Source organism: Balaenoptera ricei, chromosome 9 (genome assembly GCF_028023285.1).
Source record: "Balaenoptera ricei isolate mBalRic1 chromosome 9, mBalRic1.hap2, whole genome shotgun sequence".
Lineage (NCBI taxonomy): Eukaryota > Metazoa > Chordata > Mammalia > Artiodactyla > Balaenopteridae > Balaenoptera > Balaenoptera ricei.
In genome coordinates, this window is record NC_082647.1 from 105,361,335 (window position 1) to 105,382,725 (window position 21,391).

At 59.6% G+C, this 21,391-nt stretch overlaps 1 protein-coding gene across 8 annotated transcripts; it reads left to right on the top strand.

Moving 5' to 3' along the window:
• The first annotated feature begins 3,977 nt into the window (after positions 1 to 3,977).
• Positions 3,978 to 20,487, top strand: ZMIZ2 (zinc finger MIZ-type containing 2). Of its 8 annotated transcripts, none has more exons than XM_059934262.1 (19): positions 3,978 to 3,996; positions 10,757 to 10,891; positions 11,052 to 11,166; positions 11,484 to 11,686; positions 11,930 to 12,122; positions 12,395 to 12,658; positions 12,811 to 12,987; positions 13,642 to 13,719; positions 13,909 to 14,077; positions 14,676 to 14,820; positions 14,897 to 15,107; positions 15,750 to 15,855; positions 16,049 to 16,206; positions 16,865 to 16,932; positions 17,182 to 17,250; positions 17,509 to 17,753; positions 18,264 to 18,433; positions 18,518 to 18,757; positions 19,468 to 20,487. In XM_059934262.1, exons 2-19 carry the CDS (start codon positions 10,842 to 10,844, stop codon positions 19,573 to 19,575), a joined length of 2,769 nt encoding a protein of 922 aa, XP_059790245.1. In that variant the 5' UTR covers positions 3,978 to 3,996; positions 10,757 to 10,841; the 3' UTR covers positions 19,576 to 20,487. The 8 variants fall into 8 exon arrangements, with proteins under 8 accessions (XP_059790245.1, XP_059790250.1, XP_059790248.1 ...); XM_059934267.1 differs by lacking the exons at positions 3,978 to 3,996; positions 19,468 to 20,487 and adding exons at positions 4,210 to 4,362; positions 18,069 to 18,163 and having other exon boundaries at positions 18,518 to 18,604; XM_059934265.1 differs by lacking the exon at positions 3,978 to 3,996 and adding an exon at positions 4,212 to 4,362 and having other exon boundaries at positions 18,518 to 18,674.
• The last annotated feature ends 904 nt before the right edge of the window (positions 20,488 to 21,391 follow it).

A 21,391-nucleotide genomic window follows, 5' to 3' on the forward strand; every position in this document is an offset into this window, starting at 1 on the left:
TTCTTTCTTTCTTTCTTCTTTGGCCACGATCCCACGGCATGTGGGATCTTAGTTCCCCAACCAGGGATAGAACCCGTGCCCCCTGCAGTGGAAGTGTGGAGTCTTAACCACCGGACCACCAGGGAAGTCCCTCTCATACCTTTAAATATTTCAAAAATATGATTTTGGGTGCTGCATAAATTCCAGCCTATGGGGGTGTTTTACTAAACTATTACCTAGGAGAATTGAACTATTGGCTTACTAATGAACGCTCCACAACAGTGGGATTTTTGTCTGTTTTACTAGCTGCCACATTTCCAGCAATGAGAACAGTGTCTGGCAAATAGAAGCTCAACAAAAGTTTGTTGAATGAATGAATACAGCTTGTGTCTAATTTTTCAATATCATAGATAATGCCACAGCAAACATCCTTTTATATAAATCTTTGCGGCGTTTATTTTATGAGGATCACAGATAATGATAATAAGAAGGGAAATGTTTGTTAATAGAGTGAAAAAATAAGGATGCAAAACCACATAAAGGCTATAATCTCCAAACCACACAGATATGCAGAGAGAACCATCAGAGATAAAATAGACCAAAATAACAGGGATTCTCTCTCAACATTTGGACGGTGGAAGGTTTTGATTTGTTATGAACATTTTTCTGTATTCTCTACAATTAGAATATGTTGCAAAAAAAGTAGCAGTTTTTTCTTTTTCTTTTTTTTTTTTTAATTAATTAATTTATTTTTGGCTGTGTTGGGTCCTCGTTTCTGTGCGAGGGCTTTCTGTAGTTGCGGCAAGTGGGGGCCACTCTTCATCGCGGTGCGCGGGCCTCTCACTATCGCGGCCTCTCTTGTTGCTGAGCACAGGCTCCAGACGCGCAGGCTCAGTAATTGTGGCTCACGGGCCTAGCTGCTCCGCGGCATGTGGGATCTTCCCAGACCAGGGCTCGAACCCGTGTCCCCTGCATTGGCAGGCAGATTCTCAACCACTGCGCCACCAGGGAAGCCCGTTTTTTCTTTTAAAAGTTAGTTTTGCAAGCCGAGAACATGTCAAACTATTGTGCTTAAGAGCCATTCATAATAACTGAAGGTCCTGGTTAAAAAACAAATTCAGGTTTAGGCCACATTCACTGCAGGAAAGAGCAGGCCCACAGAAGCCCCCATGCTGTGCTAGGCGGGCCACATGTAGAATATTGTGTTCCCTTCTCTGTGTCACTTTTTTTTTTTTAATTTTTACTTTTTAAAATTATTTTTGGCTGCATTAGGTCTTAGTTGCGGCACGCGGGACCTTCATTGCGGCATGCAGGCTCTTTCATTGTAGCATGTGGGCTCTTCGTTGTGGTGTGTGGGCTTCTCTCTACTTGTGGCATGTGGGTTTTTCTCTCTCTAGTTGTAACGGGCGGGCTCCAGAGTGCTTGGGCTCAGTAGTTGTGGCGCGCCGGCTTAGTTGCCCCATGGCACGTGGGATCTTAGTTCCCCGACCAGGGTTCCAACCTGCGTCCCCTGCACTAGAAGGTGGATTCTTTACCACTGGACCACGGGGGAAGTCCCTCAGTGTCACTTTTAAAAGGATACTGTCTAACTGTCGTGCATTTGAAGGAGAGTGGCCAATCCGAATGGGGTCTGGAAATCCTGTGGCTGTTAACACTTAAAGAACTGGGCGTGTTTGTCTTCCAACAGCAGATTCCAAGGGAGTAAGTTTCTTCTAATACCTGAAGAGCTGTCAAATACCAAAATGAGGATTCTCATTTTATACAGTTGTAGAAGGGAGATTTTAGGGAGGCAGATTTTTTCCAGTAAATAAGGGAGACTTTTTTTTTTTGGCTGCATGGCTTTCAGGATCTTAGTTCCCTGACCAGGGATTGAACCTGCGGCCCCTGCAGTGGAAGAGCAGAGTCTTTTATATTTATTTATTTATTTATTATTTATTTTTGGCTGCGTTGGGTCTTCATTGCTACATGCAGGCTTTCTCTAGTTGCGGCCAGCAGGGGCTACTCTTCGTTGCGGTGCATGGGCTTCTCATTGCAGTGGCTTCTCTTGTTGCGGAGCATGGGCTCTAGGTGTGCGGGCTTCAGTCGTTGTGGCACGTGGGCTCAGTAGTTGTGGCACACGGGGCTAGTTGCTCCGCGGATCTTCCCGGCCCAGGGATCGAATCCATGTCCCCTGTGTTGTCAGGCAGATTCTAACCACTGCGCCACAGGGAAGTCCCAGAAGAGCGGAGTCTTAACCACTGGACCTCCAGCGAAGTCCCCTAAGAGAGACTCTTCTAACAATCCACATAATCAAAGATGGGAGTGGGCACCAAACAGCATCTCCCAGTGGCACTGGGAGGAGGTAACGGAGCTGCCTGCAGAGTTCAAATGCAGCACCCTGGTGTGGCCACTTCTGGCCTCTTCCAGGAACCTGCCTGCAACTCCCCCAAACTCACAGCCTCTTGGAGGCAGAAGAGGGTCAGGTTCCATGGGGCCTGCCTCCCCCTTCACGCTGTCTCTTCTCTGGGCCAGCTCTCTAGAGAATTCCCCCCTCCCATTTCCCAGCATTCCCATCCTCCGGTCTTGCTTTATTTTTCTTCCTAACCCTTGCCCTGATGGAAACATTGTTACCTGGTGAGTCATTTCCTTCTCTTTGTCCCTTCTAGTGGGGCCAGAGAGGACTTTCAAACGTGGTCACTGGGGCATTCAGAGGACAGACCAGTGACTGGCACACAGCAGGCCGGCCATATTTGTTCAATGAAGTAATGGTTCTCAAAGGATACAGAGCACAGGGTTCAGATAGCCTTGAGGGAAGAAATTTCAGCAATATTACAAGTTAATTGTGGGAGAAGCCACAATTACGGAGCCCGCATACCACAACTACTGAAGCCCACGTGCCTAGAGCCCGTGCTCCGCAACAAGAGGAGCCCCCGCTGGCCGGAACTAGAGAAAGCTCCCGCTCAGCAACAAAGACCCAATGCAGCCAAATTAAATAAATAAATAAATAAAACTGAAGAATTGTTTTAAAAAAAAAAAGTTAATTGTGGGACTTCCCTGGTGGTTCAGTAACTAAGGCTCTGCACTCCCAATGCAGGAGGCCGGGTTGGATTTCTGGTCAGGGAACTAGATCCCACATGCCACAACTAAAGTTCCCGCACGGCACAACAAAGATGCCATATGCCACAACTAAGACGCGGCGCAGCCAAATGAATAAAAATTTTAAAAAAAGTTAATTGTGAGGCATCCATTGATAGAGGAATGGATAAACAAAATGTGGTATACACACACAATGAAATATTATTCAACCTTAAAAAGGAAGGAAATTATGCCAGCTGCAACATGGATGAAACTTCAGGACATAAGCCAGTCACAAACAAATACTGTATGATTCCACTTCTATCGGGTCCCTAGAGTAGTCAAATTCAGAGACAGAAAGTAAAATTGTGGGTGGGAAGGGGATGAGGAATTATTGTTTGATGAGTACAGAGTGTCAGTTTTAGGAGATGAAAAAGCTATGGAGATGGATGGTGGTGATGGATACACAACAGTGGGAAATGTGCTTAATGCCACTGTACACTTACAACTGGTTAAGATGGTAAACTTTGATATTGTATTTTACCACAATAAAAAAATTGTGGGTAATCGGGAGAATGTGGTCTTCCTAAAGGAAGGGTAGAAAATAGTTGCAAATAAAGGCTGCTAATAGCATATGAAGATGCCAACTGATCAGAGGTTGCTTCATCTGGCTAGAACTCGAGTGACTTTTAGAATGCTTCAACAGGGCCGCCCTCTGGGAAGAGGGAAGAACAGCGAGGAAAGTGACTTGTTTGGTTCCGTGTGGTTTTCCTTACAAGACCCCTCCCAGAAGTGGCCGGTGGACACCGGGTCACCTCCGCAGGCCCCGCCCTCTTCTAGGCCCCGCCCCGTCCCACCCCTCCTCCTGGGCCCGCCCTCTTCCTGGGCCCGCCTCCTCCGCCCCGCCCCGGCGGAGAACGAAGAGGAAGCGCGGGTGACTCTGCAGACGCCGCGTTTGGAAAGGTGTGAAGAGGGCGGGGAGCGCAGGTCGCCCCCAACCCGCCCTCCCTCTCCGCCCCGCCCCCGCCCCGCCCCCGCCCGGCCCGCCGCCCGGCCCGCCGCCCTGGCCTGCGCAGGCCCGCGGCCACTCGCTTCTGAGCGCCGGCTCGGGGCTCCACTGCTCTGGCCTGGGGGCGGGGCCGGCGCGCGGCGTCATGCATATGCATGAGCAGCGCGGCGGCTCCATTGTGCCCTCGGAGCGGGCGGCGGCGAGATGGCGCGGACGGTGGCGGCCCCGGGGCGGCGGGCGGCGCTGAGGGCGGGCTGAGCGCATGGAGCGGCGCGGACCGGGTGCCGCGGCGGCGAGGGGCCGGGCCGGGCCGCTTGGAGGTGAGCGGACCGGGCGGGCAGGTGCGGGCGGCGGGGGCGGCAGGTGCGGCAGGTGCGGGCGGCGGCAGGTGCGGCGTCCCCGGGCCCGGCTCTGCAGCGCCTCGGCGGGGCCCCGGCGGGGCCCCGGCGGGGCTGGAGCCGGCCTTGCCGCCTACCTGCCGCACCTGCCGCGCGTGCGTCGTGGTCCTGGGCCGACTGGCCCCGTGCGCGCCGAGGCGACCCTTCACCTGAGCCTTTGTTGGGGCTGGCCGGAATCCGGCCGAGCGCCCGAGGGGTCTGGGGCAGGAGGCTGACCCGGGCCCTCGCCCAAGCTGGTCCCGCTGCCTCTTCTCCACGCTGTGGCCTGAAGGCTCACCTTTTGGGCCCCTCCGGGCCGTGCGCGCCGCCGGCACGCGGATGTAAGGTCCGCGGAGATATGCTCTGGGGCTGGCGACCCTGACCTTCCAGCCCCCAGCCGTGCTTTTGGTGGAGATACCCTGTTCCCAACAGGACATATTGAAGCTCAGGCGGGAGGGTGTCCTGCCCCCCGGCGTGTCTTGCCCTAGCCTCCCGCATCTGTTCCCCGCTGCCCTGTCCCCCCCCACCCCGCTACCCTGCTACCCTGCTACCCCTGCCCTGCTCCTCCGGACCTTCCCCACCTCCCCCCGACCTGCTCCCCTTTCCACCCTGACCTGCTCCCCTACAGCCTGCTCCCCATACTCTCTTCCCGTTAGTTGCAGATTATCCATAGTGATGTCTTTAAGTCATTCCTATAATATTATCTCAGAAGATTTCACAGGGAAATACACAGAACATGTGACTCGATCTGTAAGACAGTTGATAGGGCGAACACAGACTCACCCACCAAATCCTGTCATACTAGAACCAGAGAGCTTCCCTTGAAGAAGCTTGAGAGAGGTAACAGGATAAGTGAAGGAATCTCAGCCTCACCCAGTGAGTACTGGCCTTGGGGACTTGTCACACCCAGAGGGTGGTTCGTGGCTGGGAAGAGAAAGGTGAGATGATGAATGACAGATTCAGAGCCACTCGTGAAAGACTGGTAGGGTATGCCTGGGGAGGATTTCTGCTCATCGGATTGGTCGCCAGGGGCAGCCAGGCCTCCCCATGGAGTGTCCACTAGCGCTTGGGTCCAGGATGGGAGCCGGGGCTGATGACTTAAAGGTGGTCACGTGTTCTCCCTTTTCCTAGTCCTAGAGTGACCACCACGTACCTATTTTACACATTGTAAACTGAGGCCCGGAAGAGTGCAACCCTTCAACTGTTCTCTGAAATGACCCACACCTGGGCCATTCAGAAATGCTCATTCCTGGGCATTTTGGATGAACTCTTTTTTTTTTTAAATTTATTTATTTTGGCTGTGTTGGGTCTTCGTTGCTGCGCGCGGGCTTTCTCTAGTTGCAGCGAGCGGGGGCTACTCTTCATTGCAGTACGTGGGCTTCTCATTGCGGTGGCTTCTCTTGCTGTGGAGCACGGGCTCTCGGCGCGCCGGCTTCAGTAGTTGCAGCACACGGGCTCAGTAGTTGTGGCGCACGGGCTTCGTTGCTCCGCGGCATGTGGGATCTTCCCGGACCAGGGCTCGACCCATGTCCCCTGCGTTGGCAGGCGGATTCTCAACCACTGCGCCACCAGGGAAGCCCCTGGATGAACTCTTAACACTTACGCCAGTCAGTGTGTGGCCTCCCAAGTAGAGGGGCAGGACTTTCAGCCCCTGGAGCATGTGAGCCCCCCCCTTTGTGTCCTGTGATGCTCGAGCTGTCATTCTCCGTTCTCTGAGCGTGTCCGGTGTTCCTCTGGCTGGGACCCCCCGCTGTGGGGGGAGGCAGCGAGTCCCTGCCCTCCTGGGGTCGGGTGGTGTGTCGCGGGGCCTGCTGCTCCTGGGTGACTAGGCCGGGGTAATGGAGCGGAGGTAGAAGAGGGCGGACCCATGTTAATGTCTGCCTTTGGAGACTGCGGTGCAGGCGCTGTGAGGTCCTGGGGAAGAAGGGTCTGGGTAGTGAGCTGTCTGTAGCTCTTTTTCGGGAGGAAGATGTAATCTGACCCCCAGAAAACCCTGTGGCCTTCTAGACTGACCTCAAGCCAGGACGTTCTGCCCAGGTCCTGGCTTCCAGCGAGTGTCCGTGTACAGGGAGAGCCCCCAGCTGGCAGGAAGCACACACACCCAAGCTCTTTCTTACCTCTGCCTCTGAGGCCAGGAGGTGGGAGGAGGGTCTGCGCTCACAGCATGCCTCTCCCTTTGTCAGGAGCAGAGGGTCACGGGGTCCCTGACCTGGAGAGTTTGGGGCTTCTCAGGGAGGAGACCAGACTTGGTTCAGGAGCTTGGCAGGAAGTCAGGAAGTCACTGCCCCCGCACAGAAAGCTCAGGGGGAACTGGAAATGTCTGTGGTCTCGTCCACAGCAGAGAAGTCGTGGGGGTGGAATTCCCCAGAGTCACGTGATGTAGGAAGCTGCCCTGGGCCCCAGGCCAGCACCCTCCACGGGGGCCCCCGCCCTGCACCTGCCCTGTCCCCCTCCTCCCCAGCTCCCCAGGGCTCTCAGACTGTGGTCCCAGTACCAGCAGCGGCAGCACCTGCAGACTTGTTAGAAATGCACGTCTTAGGCCCCACCCCACGCTGCGAACTCAGAGTGGGGCTGAGCAGTCCCAGATTCGGGCGTGCACCACCTGCCCTGAGGCTCTGACCCAGGCCAGGGGGCCTGTCTTCCCGTCTCCCTCCTGCTCTTCCCTGTCCTTTGCTTCCGGGACAGCAGAGTGGGCCTGGCCAATCCAACCAGCTTTGGGAAAGGATTGCCCTGGGCATCTCTGTGGGGAGAGAGAGCTGGTCATGGTTGTACATTAAATAAATTTTTATTTTGAGAGAATTATAGATTTATAATAAGAAATAACACAGAGAGCTCTGTATCCTTTACTGGCTTTCCCTAGTGGTAACATCTTGCAGAACTGTAGCACAATATCACAGGAGGGTACTAACTCCATCAATACAGTTGAGATACATGTATTTCCATCCCCACCTTCTTATATTCCCACTCGCTTCCCTTCTCCCCACGTTTAACCCCTGGCAACCACCAGTGTGCTCTCCATTTCTATAATTTCGTCATTTCAAGGATGTTATATGAAGGGAATCATACAGTGTGTAACCTTTGGGGACTGGCTTTTTCCACACAGCATGATTCTCTAGAGATTCCTGCAGGTTGGTGCCTGTATCAGTAGCTCTTCCTTTTTATGCCTCCAGGCTCACAGTTGGTTAACTCTTCACCGCTGAGGGACATCTGGGTTTCCATTCTTTGGCTATTTAGGAATAAAGCTGCTGGAAACATTCACGTACAGATTTTTGTGTGAACATAAGTTTACACTTCTCTGAGATACATGTTCAGGAGTGCAGCTGCTGGGTTGTATAGTAGCTGCATGCTTAGTTTTATAAGAAACTACCGAATCGTTTTTCAGAGTGGTTGTACCATTTTATATTCCCACCAGCCATGCACGAGAGATCCAGTTTCTCCTAGCCAGCATTTATTTGGTGGTATCATTATTTCTTATTTTAGCCATGGTGATAGGTGTGTAGTGATACCTCAGTGTGGTTTTAATTTGCATTTCTCTGATGGCCAGTGATGTTGAACATCTTTTCATGTGCTTATTTGCCATCTGTATTTCTTCTTTGGTGAAATGTCTTTCTGTGTCTTTTGCCTATTTTCTAATTTTTTTAAACTTTCGTGTTTTGAGAATACTTTATATACTCTAGATACTAGTCTTTTGTCAGATATGTGGCTTGCAGATATTTCTTCCAGTCTACAGCTTGTCTTTTCATCCTCTTAGCAGGGTCTTTCACAGAACAAAAGTTTTCAGTTTTTCCTTTTTTTTTTTTTTTTTTTTTTAAATTTATTTTAATTTATTTATTTATTTATGGCTGTGCTGGGTCTTCGTTTCTGTGCGAGGGCTTTCTCTAGTTGCGGCAAGTGGGGGCCACTCTTCATCGCGGTGCGCGGTCCTCTCATTATCGCGGCCTCTCTTGTTGCGGAGCACAGGCTCCAGACGCGCAGGCTCAGTAATTGTGGCTCACGGGCCTAGTTGCTCCGCGGCATGTGGGATCTTCCCAGACCAGGGCTCGAACCCGTGTCCCCTGCATTGGCAGGCAGATTCTCAACCACTGCGCCACCAGGGAAGCCCTCAGTTTTTCCTTTTATGGATCATGCTTTTGGTGTCAAATCTAAGAAAGTTCTTACGGTTTTGTGCTGTACATTTAAATCTGTGACCCACTTCGAGTTAGTTTCTGTATAAGATGTGAAGTTTAGGGGTTTTTTGTTTTGTTTTGTTTTTGTCTTTTGCTTGTGAATGTCCAGTAGCTCCAGCACATTCGTTGAAAATGCTGTCCTTCCCCCAGTGCATATTTTTTGCACCTTTGTCAGAAACTCTTGTCTGGGTCTGTCTTGGGTTCTCTAGTTTGTCCCATTGACCTATGTGTCTGTCCTTCTGCCAATACCACAGTCTAGAGTAGCCCACCTATATTCTAAGTCCTGAAAACGCTGCGTGTTGCTCCAGGCCCCACTCAGCAGGTTTAGGGGGCGTTTCCGGCTGTTGGCAGCGCCCCCCGCCCCCAACCTCCCACTGCAGTGTCACCATCCTGGTGGTTGTCCTCACTGGGGACAGCCAGCCTTCCCTTGCCTGGCTGGGTGATTCTGGCTCCGAGGGCTGAGTCCAGGGGCCCCTGAGCCTTCTGGAGCCACCGGCCTCCTGCTTTTTCGGCCTTTGCTTCCTGGTTGGCATGTGGTCTGGGGCCCGACTCCTCTGGGAGGGGCGTCAGGAAGGAGAGCAGGGCCAGGCGTGAGGTGGGCAGGCACGCCAGCTGCCTCACTCCTCCTCTTGTCTGACCGGTCCGTCACCTTCCCTCCCAGCCCTGGCTCTGCTGCGATTCTGGGAACCACTCACCCCAGTGCTCTGTGGGAGGCCTTGGGCCCAAGTCACAGCCCGCACTGTATCCCTCACCTGCGCTGGGGCCCTGGTCAGGGACTCGTCCCCAGCGTGCCGCCTTCAGGAGTGTATTTGCAGAGGACGGGATGATGTAATCCTGCCTCGCTTGGGCTGCCCTGATCGTGAGGTCCTGGTCAGCACTCAGGAATGCGAGCCTTGGGGGTGGGTGGGGGGCACTGTGAGTGCTGAGGCGGCGGGATTGAGCCATCAGAAGTTAGCTTGCCCAGGTGGTGTGTCTGTGTGCGTGAGGCCTTGCCGCCCCTAAAAGGCAGTGGTGCTCTAGGATGGAACCTCGACCCGAAGAAGGCAGACGGGCCTCCCCGGAGACCCCCTGAGAACCACAGCCAGTGTGCCTCTGTGGTTAGGCTGGGTGGAGGTGTGCGTGGGAGGTGGCCCTGGCGGTGCCAGCAAGGGCCCTAGGCCTGGTTGGTGAAGGGTTTGCTTGTGGAGGTGTCGGAAGGCGTTGGCAGCCGGGAGGAGCAGCCGGCCGCTGCCTCGCTCGTTTTCGGAGGTGCTAAGGGGAAGAGAGCCAGCCCCACATAGTGGGAGGAAGCGGTGCCCCATCCCGGCACAAGCACACAGGTTCCATGCGTGTCCCCCGGCCACGGCTGCTGTGTCCCCACTGGCCCCTTGCCATGTCCGTTGGGTGCCCACCAACCCTTCGCCCGTTGCGCTGTGTGTGTGTCCCCGCCTTGTTGGGAGCTCACCGTGAGTGTCACCGCGATCTGTGGGGGTCAGTCTGCCCGCCTTGCCCCTGTGTGCACATCGCCCTTCTGCTGCCCTGGGGAGAAGCCCTGGGGCTGTGGGGCTGCCAGCCAGGGATGGGCTGCTGGCTCCACACCTAGTTCCGGCAGGCGTCCCGCTCCCCCCCGCCCGGCCCCAGGCTGCAGGTTAGCTGACCTTGCGGCCCACCCCCCACCACCTGGCATGCAGAGGCCCCTCCCCATAGTGGGCAGGCCCTAGACCCTGAGCAGGTGACGCCTGCTGGCTGGCCCTCCATCGGCCTCTGGCCTTGTCCTCCGCCCCCGGGCCTCTGGTGGGGTGGAGGCGGGGGATTCTGGCAGCTGGGTCCTGGATGTCCCCTGGCTTTTATGCGTATCCAGGCTTTCGTGTCGGGGAGGGAGAACGTGGAAAGTTTGGGGGATCAGAAAGCCTACTTCCAGAACCGTTCTGGGGGCTCCAGGTGCCAGGGCCCGGCCAGAAAGGGTCAGTGCTGGCTTCCGGGCTGGGGCTGGGGAGGGCAGAGATCTGCCAGGGTGGGCAATGCGGGTAGGGCCAATGCCGGGCTGCCCTGAGCCCCCTGAGCGGGTCCCCGGGTCCCGGTCTCACCTGCCCTACCCTTCATCGCTTGGAGCAGAGGAAGGACGGGGCTTGGTGCTGACAGGCATCTCCCGGCGGCATCTCCACTGACTTCCTTCCCTCCTGTCCTAGCAGCCAGAGCATCTGAGTCCCACGTAAGCACCAGTGAGGGCTGCTTCCTGCCACCCACAGACCTGGCCTTTAGGCTGCTCCCAAGCCAATGAACCCCATGAACCCCATGAAACCCGCCCTGCCCCCCGCGCCACACGGGTGAGTGGGGTCTCCTGCTGCCCTCCCCTCTCGGGCCCCGGGACACGGGTGGGTGGTAGAGCGGGACCCCTCTGCTCCCAGCCTTCGCTTCTTCCCAGGTGGGGTTCTAGGCACCTGCGGCCTCCTGACCGAGCCTCCCCACCTGCCCCTCTCCTTGCAGTGATGGTCCATTCGCTTATGAGGCGGTGCCTTGGCAACAGAGTGCCACTCAGCCAGCAGGATCGCTGTCCGTGGTCACAACCGTGTGGGGAGTCGGCAACGCGGCGCAGAGCCAGGTGAGCCCACACCTGGGCCCCGCCCCGAGAGGCGCCAGAGCCCCCCTGAGATCTCGGAGAAGTGGAGCCAGGGCTTCCTGAGTCTCCCACATCCTCAGAGACCAGTTCTTCCACACGTGGCGTGGGATCTCCTCCTCCTGTCTTCACCTGGCCTCCACACCCCACCTGTGAGCAGCTGCCCCCCCATTGGGCCACCCTCCCCTCTGCCCCCACCTCCACCTCCTCACCTGCCCGGCCTCTCCTTTCCAGCACTTTAGGACCACGGCATGAAGCAAGTTGTTGGATGGTGTCCTTTAGTGCTTCTTGCTTCCTTGTAGGTTTTGGGGAACCCTATGGGCCCCGCAGGGAGCCCCCCCGGCAGCTCCATGATGCCCGGCATGGCAGGCGGCAGCTCTGCCCTGAACTCCCCACAGTGCCTGGGACAGCAGGCGTTCGGTGAGGGCGGTGCCAACAAGGGCTACGTGCAGCAAGGGGTGTACGGCCGCGGGGGCTACCCCGGGGGCCCCGGCTTCACCACTGGGTAAGCAGGACCCCTCCCCTGGCAGGCGTGCTAGGAGCCCTCTGGGGGCGACGCTGCTAACTTGCTGGGCGTCTGGGAGCTGTGTGACACTGATGTGTTGAACGTGGCATCTCTGCTGCTCCTGCCGGCTCCCGAGCTAACGAGGGGCGGGTGTGGGAAAGAATGGGGCTCCCCTCGGGTGCCGTGTACCCCAAGGGAGGTGGCAGGGCAGCGCTTCTGAGCCGCGCCGTCTGTCTGTTACAGGTATGCGGGTGGCCCGGGGGGGCCGGGGAGCCTGGGCCTCCCCTCACACGCCGCACGGCCCTCCACCGACTTCACTCAAGCGGCGGCAGCTGCTGCCGTGGCTGCTGCTGCCGCCACGGCCACGGCCACGGCCACGGCCACCGTGGCCGCCCTCCAGGAGAAGCAGAGCCAGGAGCTGAGCCAGTACGGAGCGGTGAGGCCCCGCAGCTCCTCCTGTGCGGCCCGTGTGCCTTGGTCCAGAAGGCAGGGACTTGTCAGGCAGCCAGGAATGAGGCCTTGGGGACACGCACGCTGTGTGCCGGGGCCGATGAAGATGAGGCGGGAAAGGAGTGAGGAGCTGAGGGGAGAGGACCCGGGTTGGGGGGGGGGGGGCGCGAGGGGGGAGCCCGCCTGCAGGCGGCGGGCACAAGGCTGGCGCCCACAGCGGTGGGTAAGGCCTGGATGGTTCCTCTCTTCTCTTCCCAGATGGGGGCCGGACAGTCTTTTAACAGCCAGTTCCTGCAGCACGGCGGTGCCCGGGGGCCCAGTGTCCCCAGCGGCATGAACCCTGCCAGCGTGGGAGGGCTGACGGGCCCCTCCAGCATGAGCCCCATGGGCATGAACCCCACCCGGGCAGCGGGCCTGGCGCCCCTCTATGCAGGGCAGCGCCTGCCCCAGCACGGGTACCCTGGGCCCCCCCAGGCCCAGCCCCTGCCCCGACAGGGCGTCAAGAGAGCCTACTCCAGTGAGGTGAGTGGCCAGGCCCCCCACCCCAAGCGCCCTCAGAGCCGTTGTGTGGAGGGAGAACGGGCTGTGCCTGACAGGGTGGGTACCGCCATCCCTCCCCGGGAACGGGCTTCCCCAATACCTCTTCTGGCCATTTTGCCTCTTTCCTCCTTCAGGTGTATCCCGGGCAGCAGTACCTGCCAGGAGGCCAGTACACGCCCGCCGCCACCCAGTACGCGCCTGGCCCCGGGCAGCCCCCCGCCCCGTCCTCCTACCCTGGGCACAGGCTGCCCCTGCAGCAGGGCGCGGGCCCGTCCCTGTCCACCCCCAGCCCCGCGGGACTGCACTACAAGGTAGGGCCGCTCCTCCCGGGCCTCTGCAGCCCCTGCTGGCCCACGCCAAGCCCTGCGGGACACAGGCGGACCTCGTGGCAGCCGGGGCTGGCTGGGGAGTGGGCTCGCGTGTGCTTGGGTGACCGAGCAACCAGGAGCTTCCCGGGGGCCCTGATCAGCGTAGGGCAGCTCCCAGGAGGGGAGTCCAGGTATGAAAGGCCCCTCTGTGAGCTTCGGCATAGGGAGCAGCAGGCAGGCACCCACGCCACCTGAGTGTCCCCATCCCCTCTGCTTGCTGCAGAGAAGCCCAGCGAGGGGACGGGCCAGAGGGGCCAGGAGCTCGTGAGGGGAGGGGCCCGAGCGATAAGAGTCCCGCTGGAGGGCGGAGAGTTGTGTGTACCTGTGTCCTTTTCGGCCTCTCTGTGGCTTCCCCGTAAACCCCTCTGATGCGTGGGGTCAGCTCTTTTTCTGTAGTGGTCATTCTTAAAATTATGAAATCAGCATGTGCTCCCCGTAGATTATTTAGAAGACACAAAAAGTGTATAAAGAAGAAAGAAGCCAACACCCGTGCGTGTGGTGGGCCCCCTGTCCCCAGCCCTCTCCTAGGGGCAAGTCCAGGGCCCTGGCTCAGGGGCAGGCGGCAGTCCCAGGCACACGCGGTTTTCTCTCCTGCAGCCCGCAGAGCAGTTCAGCGGGCAGGGTGCCAGCTTCAACGGGGGGAGCGTCAGCTACAGCCAGCCCAGCCTGAGTGGGGTATGGGCGGCGGGGCAGGCGGGCAGGCGGGCGGGAGGCTCATGGGGTGGGTGCCTGGAGAGAGGGCGCCCAGGCAGGAGGAAGCGTGGACTCCCTGCCCGTTCCTGGTCTGACCGTTCCCATTGGGCGCTCCGAGAACAAACTCCACCCCTACACCACTCCACCTTGACTGTTTGCTCAACCCCACAGCCCGCCCGTTCCATCCCCGGCTACCCCAGCTCCCCACTGCCAGGGAGCCCCACGCCGCCCGTGACCCCCGGCAGCAGCATCCCCTACTTGTCCACCAGCCAGGAGGTGAAGTCTCCCTTCCTGCCCGACCTCAAGCCCAGCGTGAGCAGCTTGCACCCGTCACCACCTGGTGAGTGAGGTCTGCTCTCAGGACAGGTGGGCAGAGCTCCAGAGAGTCCTGCAGGGACCTTGGTGGGGGCGGCGGAGGGGGGGCTTCATCTTCATTTTCTATTAATGGACGACCTCTTTGCAAATCCATTTGAGGCATCCATCTTCTCTGTAGAAAAACAGCCACGTGCACAAAGTTTTGTGTATGGTTTCAGGGCCCCCCTGAAGCCCACTCCTGGTTAAGAACTCCTGCTTTCCGGGAGACCACTGCAGCAGCAGTTGCGGGTCCTAGAACCCTAGCTTGAGCACTAGGGTGACGGCAGGTGGCCCGTTCACACCTCTTCTGCCTCCTACCCCCTCTGAAAGCACCAGAGGCACCATCTTTTTGGGTTGGTGGGGCATGTTCTCTGGTCGTGATTCAGGGATCATTCTCGGGGCTCCTACTGAAGCAGGACAGAATGGCGGGACACCAAGATCTGTTCCCGTTGGAGGTGGAGGCCGAGCCCAGGGTCCCAGGGGAGATGCTGCCCAAGCCCCAGCCCCATGGAAGGGGAGGAGGGGCCGCGGTCCCCGCGATGGGGCGGGGGCAGGCTGCTCACACCGGCATGGCCTGCTTCTAGGCGGCGGCCCCTGTGACGAGCTGCGGCTGACCTTCCCCGTGCGGGATGGGGTGGTCCTGGAGCCCTTCCGCCTGCAGCACAACCTGGCCGTGAGCAATCACGCCTTCCAGCTCCGTGACTCCGTCTACAAGACCCTGATGCTGAGGTGAGTGGGTGCCCGCCCCCAGCTCGCAGCCCCTCGCACCGCCCCCTCGCTCTCAGCATCCGTCCTCCCCGTGCAGGCCTGACCTGGAGCTGCAGTTCAAGTGCTACCACCACGAGGACCGGCAGATGAACACCAACTGGCCGGCCTCGGTGCAGGTCAGCGTCAACGCCACCCCGCTCACCATCGAGCGCGGTGACAACAAGACCTCCCACAAGCCCCTCTACCTGAAGCACGTGTGCCAGCCAGGCCGCAACACCATCCAGATCACCGTCACGGCCTGCTGCTGCGTGAGTGCCCTTCGCGGGGCTGGGTTGGGGCGTCATGGCTAAAGAAAAAGGCACTGGCTCTCCTCCTTCCCATCCTGGGCCTTGTAAGTAAAGGGTCTCAAATAAAAATGCCCTCGCTGCTTTCGGGTTGGGTTCAGTAACTAAATTTGATGCTCGTGTTAATTATGTAAGAGAAACTAGCTGAGCCTGCCTCTTCCCTGGAGGAAGTTCACGGGGTCCTGAGTGCCAGCTGACCCTGGATCTTTGTTAAGGTGCCATTCAGGTTCCAGCAGGCTCCGGATCCAGGACTAGAAGAGGCGGGGTGCACTTAGCCGCACAGCACTGGTCAGCCCGGGTGGGAGGGGGCAGAGGTGGGGCAGCCCCGATGCAGTTCTGGGATGTTCCCACTTGGACCAGCGTAGGTAAAGGTGGATGCTGTAGGCAGGGCACCTTCAGGGGCCTCTCAGATAATTGTGTTTCGACGGAGAGGCCGTGGTTGGTGCAGACACACAGTGAGCTTTCCAGATAGGTGTGGGCCTGGTCCCCTGGGCTCCCCGGGGAGGGGCAGCAGGTGGCCTGCCTGTGCATTAGCCACAAGAGGAGAACGGGCCTGCGATGCGCCTCCCCGGGCCACGTCCCGCTGACCGCATCCTCCTGTTGCAGTCCCACCTCTTCGTGCTGCAGCTGGTGCACCGGCCGTCCGTCCGCTCGGTGCTGCAGGGTCTCCTCAAGAAGCGCCTCCTGCCTGCCGAGCACTGCATCACCAAGAGTGAGTGGCCCTTGCTCTCCCTGGCCCTAGGCAGCCGGCCCCATGACAGACAAGGCTGCCTCCTCTGGGGCGGGGGCTGCGTGCAGGGAGCAGCAGTCAGCCCTGGGACGCCCCTCGGAGGTGCTGAGCCAGCAGTGGCCGGCTCCCGCTTGGCGGCCCTCACCCACGTCCTCCTTTCCCCTGTCAATGTCAGTAAAGCGGAACTTCAGCAGCGGCACCATCCCTGGCACCCCTGGGCCCAACGGAGAGGACGGGGTGGAGCAGACGGCCATCAAGGTGTCTCTCAAGTGCCCCATCACCTTCCGCAGGATCCAGCTCCCTGCCCGAGGCCACGACTGCCGCCACATTCAGGTAGGTGGCCGCTGCAGAGCTTTGCCAGAACTTCTGTTGCCCTTTAACTGTCTTTAGCGGGTGTGGCCTCTGAGCACCTCGGCTGGCAGGTGACAGGACAGGCCGGCCAGTGGGCAGGTGGCCTGGGTCCCCTGCCTTCTCCCCTCAGACTGGGCTTTTGTTTCTTCTAATATTATTCTAAGTATAACAGCCGTTTTACTGCGTTCTCGGGGCTCCGATTTTAAACGGCATCCCGGATGCAGGGCGCTGTCCTCTCCCCGCCCTGCCCCCAGGAGCAGCGCCTTGGTTTGTCTCTGCAGAAACGCTCTGCGTGCAGACAAGTACGTGCACACACACCCTCCACCCCCCCACCCCCGCCCACCTTTTGGTTACATAAGCGGTAAACATCACTGCGCCATTTTTTCCTCCACACCACGTCCTGGAGGTCATTCCCTGTCAGCACAGCTGCCCAGTTCTTGCTTTGGCCACACGTCGTTCCAAGGGAGGGCTGCGTAGGCTGTCCCGTCTCTTACATCTGTTAGGACGATGCCGTGGTGAAAGCCTGGGAGCCGAGCCTTCTCACACATGCAGTAAATATGCCCCAAGTTCCTGAAACCACAGAGCATGGCCGGGTTGCCCCGGCCCCAGTGTGAGGAACTGTCTCGCCCTTTCTCTGCAGTGCTTTGACTTGGAGTCCTATTTACAGCTCAACTGTGAGCGAGGGACCTGGAGGTGCCCCGTGTGCAAGTGAGTGTGTCAGAGACGGTCCCCACGGCTCTGGGGGGCGGGTGGCACTTCCTCTGAGGCTGTTAATGGGCGTTTCCTTCCACAAGCCGGGCGTGGGGCTCACAGCACAGGCCAGGAGGGACGGAGTGGCTCAGGGCAGCGACGTCACGCAGGGTTACCTCGCACCGGGGGCTGAGCCGTGACGGGGCCTGTGCTCGGGAGGAGGTTGGGCCAGCCCTCCGAGCTGTGTGTCCCCTTGGTTTTCTACAGCAAGACGGCGTTGCTGGAGGGCTTGGAGGTGGACCAGTACATGCTGGGCATCCTCATTTACATTCAGAAGTGAGTCTCCTTCCTGCAGCCCCGGCGTCTTTGGTCAGCAGGGGGCAGCCCTGGGACCGGTGGGGAGGCACCCCATGCTGATCCAGCATGGAGCGGGCTCGACTCCAGGCCGTGGATGGAATCCACATCCGACCCCACAAGCACGTGGAACGTGCTGGGGGGCCACGAGCATTTGAGTGGGAGGTCTGCCTAAAAATGGCCCGGGGCCAGGAGAGGCAGCAGGACAGGTGGTGACCAGCCCCGCGTGTCCCCGCCCAGCTCTGACTACGAGGAGATCACCATCGACCCCACGTGCAGCTGGAAGCCAGTGCCTGTGAAGCCTGACGTGCACGTCAAGGAGGAGCCGGACGGGCCGGTGCTGAAGCGCTGCCGCACCGTGAGCCCCGCCCACGTGCTCATGCCCAGCGTGATGGAGATGATCGCTGCCCTGGGCCCTGGGGCCGCGCCCTTCGCCCCCCTCCAGCCCCCCTCAGCCCCGGCTGCCGGCGATTACCCCAGCCAGGGTGAGTAGAGGGGACTCGCCCTAGAAGCAGATGGCCCTGGGCAAATGATCTGTCCTCTCCCACCAGTCTGCCGCCTGTGGACGTGTCACTCCGGGGGCCACGAGCCTGGGGGCCTGGTTGGGGACTTGGTGGCATAGGCGCAGCCTCGGCCCAGCCAGCGGGGATGGGCAGCAGGGCTTGCGGCTGCAGCTGCACGCACCTCCCCAGTAGTCTGGAGCAAAGGTCTGTGCTGGCACACTTCCACGGACCGGCCCCGTCCGACCACGCGTGTTGGAGTGTCTGGGTGTGGTGGGTCCCGTTCCTGTCCCCTCGCAGCCTCCTGGCAGTGTCATCAGCCAGTTCCCCCAGCAGCAATGAGAAGAAATGCCCTTTGCCGAATAGCAACTTCCATAAAGTCAGACGTTATCTGGGTGAGCTCAGTGAGTCCTGCCCACACTGTGGCTGGCCTGTTTCCGTGCTCTACCGGCATGAGCCCCCTGCCCTCACCTGGACCTGGCTCTCCTCTCTCAGGTTCCAGCTTCCTGGGACCCGGGACGTTCCCCGACTCCTTCCCGCCCACCACGCCCAGCACGCCGACCCTTACTGAGTTCACCCCGGGGCCACCCCCTGTCTCCTATCAATCCGACATTCCCAGTAGCCTCCTGACACCGGAGAAATCTGCCCCCTGCCTCCCAGGCCAGGTCAGTGCCAAGTCGGGGGGCTGAGGAGCTGTCCACCCAGAGAGCCCCTGGGCCATTTTACTAGGTTCTTCTCTCCTCCTTCAGATGGCACCAGCGGGTCACCTGGACCCGGCGCATAACCCTGGGCCTCCGGGGCTGCACGCCCCCAACCTTGGAGGCCCCCCAGGGCCCCAGCTGCACCATCCAAACCCTCCCCCGGCATCCCGGCAGCCCCTGGGCCCGGTGAATTCGGGTCCCATCGGTGAGCTGGCCTTCAGTGCTGCCACAGGCATGATGGGGCCCCCCGTGTCTGGGGCAGGGGAGGCCCCGGAACCGGCCCTGGACGTGAGTACTGGGCCCCGTGCTGGGGAGCACTTGGAGCCGGGGCTGGGGTGTGGCTTATCTGTCATCCCAGGGTCCACACGCTTCATAGAAGGGAGGACAGTGATACCACCGTGACTTCCAGACGCAGGGAGAGCTGGTCGGGTGATGTCAGCGCTTTTGTTGACGAGTGTGAGGTATCCAGAGTAGCCGTGGGGTGATTGTGTCCAGACACCTGGCCCTGGGGACCTGGGTGCCACCGTGGCATGGGCAGAGTCCCTGAGAAGACTTGGCTTGTAGCTGGTGACCCTGGCCTTAGGGTCTGATTTGACCTGTCTGACTCACAGGTGGTATGTGAGCCAGAATCAGTGCATGAAAGACAGGTTAACTGTCCCTTGACCATGATAAATGAATACAAAGTTCAACGTGAAAAAATGTGGAAAGCACAGCGCAAAGCAGAAAATCCCAGGGAGTGGGATCCCACCTTCTGCATTCGCCCTGTTCACATTAGGGACCCCTCACGTCCTGGGTGTCCCATGTTGTCCTTGGACAGCTTGTCACAAGTGATTCCTGGTCCCAGAGCAGTCTTTTGCTGGAAGAGCCCCTGTGCAGAGCAGGCTGAGTGGCTCCAGTGCCAGCCTGTGTCGGGGTGAGGGGTGCTCCGCATCCCTGCTGGGCCTGGGGCCCCGGCTGGGGACCCAGGCCCAAAGCTGGCGGGTTTGCTTTGTCCTCAGCTGCTCCCAGAACTGACTAACCCCGACGAGCTGCTGTCCTACCTGGGCCCACCCGACCTCCCCACCAACAGCAATGACGACCTGCTCTCTCTCTTCGAGAACAACTGATCCTGTCGACCACCTGGCCGACGGGGACATGCCCACAGATGTCACACACCCTCCTCTCCAGCCCGGCCACCCCTGACACCAGCGGCCCTCCCCACACGTACACCTGGAGCCGGGACGCGCCCCGACGCCTGGCCCTGGAGGCTGGAGGCGGCCCTGCACTGGCTGGGAGGGGACCCCTGGGCGGTGGTGCTCGCTGGCCCAGTTTGCAGCTGCAGAACTGTTTTTGATGAGATCCCCAGCCCCGCCCTTGTCCCTGCCCTGGCCCCATCCGCACCCCACCCATGCTTGTCCAGCCCTGCCTGGTTGATGCACACCTGCCGCCCTGGCCCCTCAGCCTCGCCCCAGGCCCCCTGACCCCTGCCTGCTCTCACCGGCCTGCATCTTGTCCAGCGTTGACCTTTTTACTTCAATGACCCCTTGGCCCTGGGCCGGCGAGGACAGGGGCTGCTCTGTCCCGGGGCCCCGTCTCGCCCAGCCTCCTGTGGCAGGGGCTGGGGGTGGGGGGGGTCCCTCCTCCTGCCCGAGGCTTCAGGCTGACGCTGGGGGTGGGGCCTCTACAGCACAACAGTGTACGTAGCGTAGAAACGCTGACAGATGTAGGGTGGCTGGGCCTCCGTGCAGCCGGGGGCTCCTGCCCTTGCCCGGTGCAGGCGGGGAGGGGCGGGCGGCAGCAAGCTCTCTCCTGCTGGAGGCGGGGCTCGGGCTTGGCTCCCCATACAGAGTCTTCAGCAGGAGGCTCCCCCTAGTTCCCCTTCTCTGTGAAAGTGAAGAATTGGTCTCGCTGTGTTTTTTAAAACCACACCTCTCCCATGTCCACCCTGGGGCCACGCCAGGTGGGGGAGGAGGAGCTGTGCAGGGCCGAGCTGTGTCCCCTGTCTGCCCGTCTCTATTAAAGGACTCCCTCGTGGTGGACCTGGCGAGTCCCTCCTTCCTGCTCCACCTGCGTCCCGTGCCCGGGTGGGGCTCCGTGCTCCAAGCCAAGGCCCAGCTGTTCGCAACCCCGGGTAAATTTCCTTGTCCCTGGAATTTCCCAAGTTGGCTTTGGCAGCAGAGCTGTTTGGTGAAGTGTCACCGGGGCTGGGAGACGCATCTGCCACCGCGTCACTGCGTGGGCTCGCCTCAGGCAGGGAGCCAGCTATGGGGCCAGAGGCCTCAGGAGGGGCCGGGACCGAGTGCCTTCGCCTGTGTGCTAGCTGCCCCGAGCCGCCCCGAGGGCCTTCCTGTCCAGCAGAAAAGGCTTATGCGTCCCGTGGGGGAGGAGGGAGGGCGCCCGCGGACACCTGCCGCGGGGGGAGCGTCCGGTGTGGGCGGGCTGCACGTTGCCTGCTGACGTTTTGGAACCCCAGCTGTGGGCCTTCCTGTCGCTCTGCAGCCTTGCTTCTGGCTTTTCTGGCTGAGGGAGGAACAGCGCCCCCAGTGCCGCAGGGAGCAAAGAGGCAGGCCCCGGGGTTTGCCCAGAAGCCCAGACCCGGCAGAGCCCACCCCCAGGGGGTGGGGGTGGGGGGCTCCTTTCCGGAGGATATTGGGCACAGCTGGGAGCGCTGCCCCACTGTGTGGGGCAGCTTTGCACCCTGGGCCTGTGACGTGCTGGGTGCTGGGTGGGGTGGAGAGATCGGGAGGTGGGCTGCTTGGACTCCACCCACAGAGAGGTAGGGAAAGGTCTGAGGGGCGCCCCAGCCCCGGCGTCACTGTGGCCACCTCTTTTCAAACAGTGCGGGATGAAAGCAAGGTGTGGGAGTTCACGCGGTGTGATGCCGTTTTTATAAAGCGCGACGCCAGGTCTACATTTCATGGGATCCGCACACGTGCGACAGTG

Excerpts from the sequence above, each read along its gene's own strand:
- ZMIZ2 (XM_059934262.1), top strand. The coding sequence starts at position 10,842 with ATGAACCCCATGAACCCCATGAAACCCGCCCTGCCCCCCGCGCCACAC. Across the intron at positions 10,892-11,051 it reads CTGCCCCCCGCGCCACACGG|TGATGGTCCATTCGCTTATG; the intron begins GTGAGTGGGGTC and ends CTCTCCTTGCAG. Across the intron at positions 12,988-13,641 it reads CCGCGGGACTGCACTACAAG|CCCGCAGAGCAGTTCAGCGG; the intron begins GTAGGGCCGCTC and ends TCTCTCCTGCAG.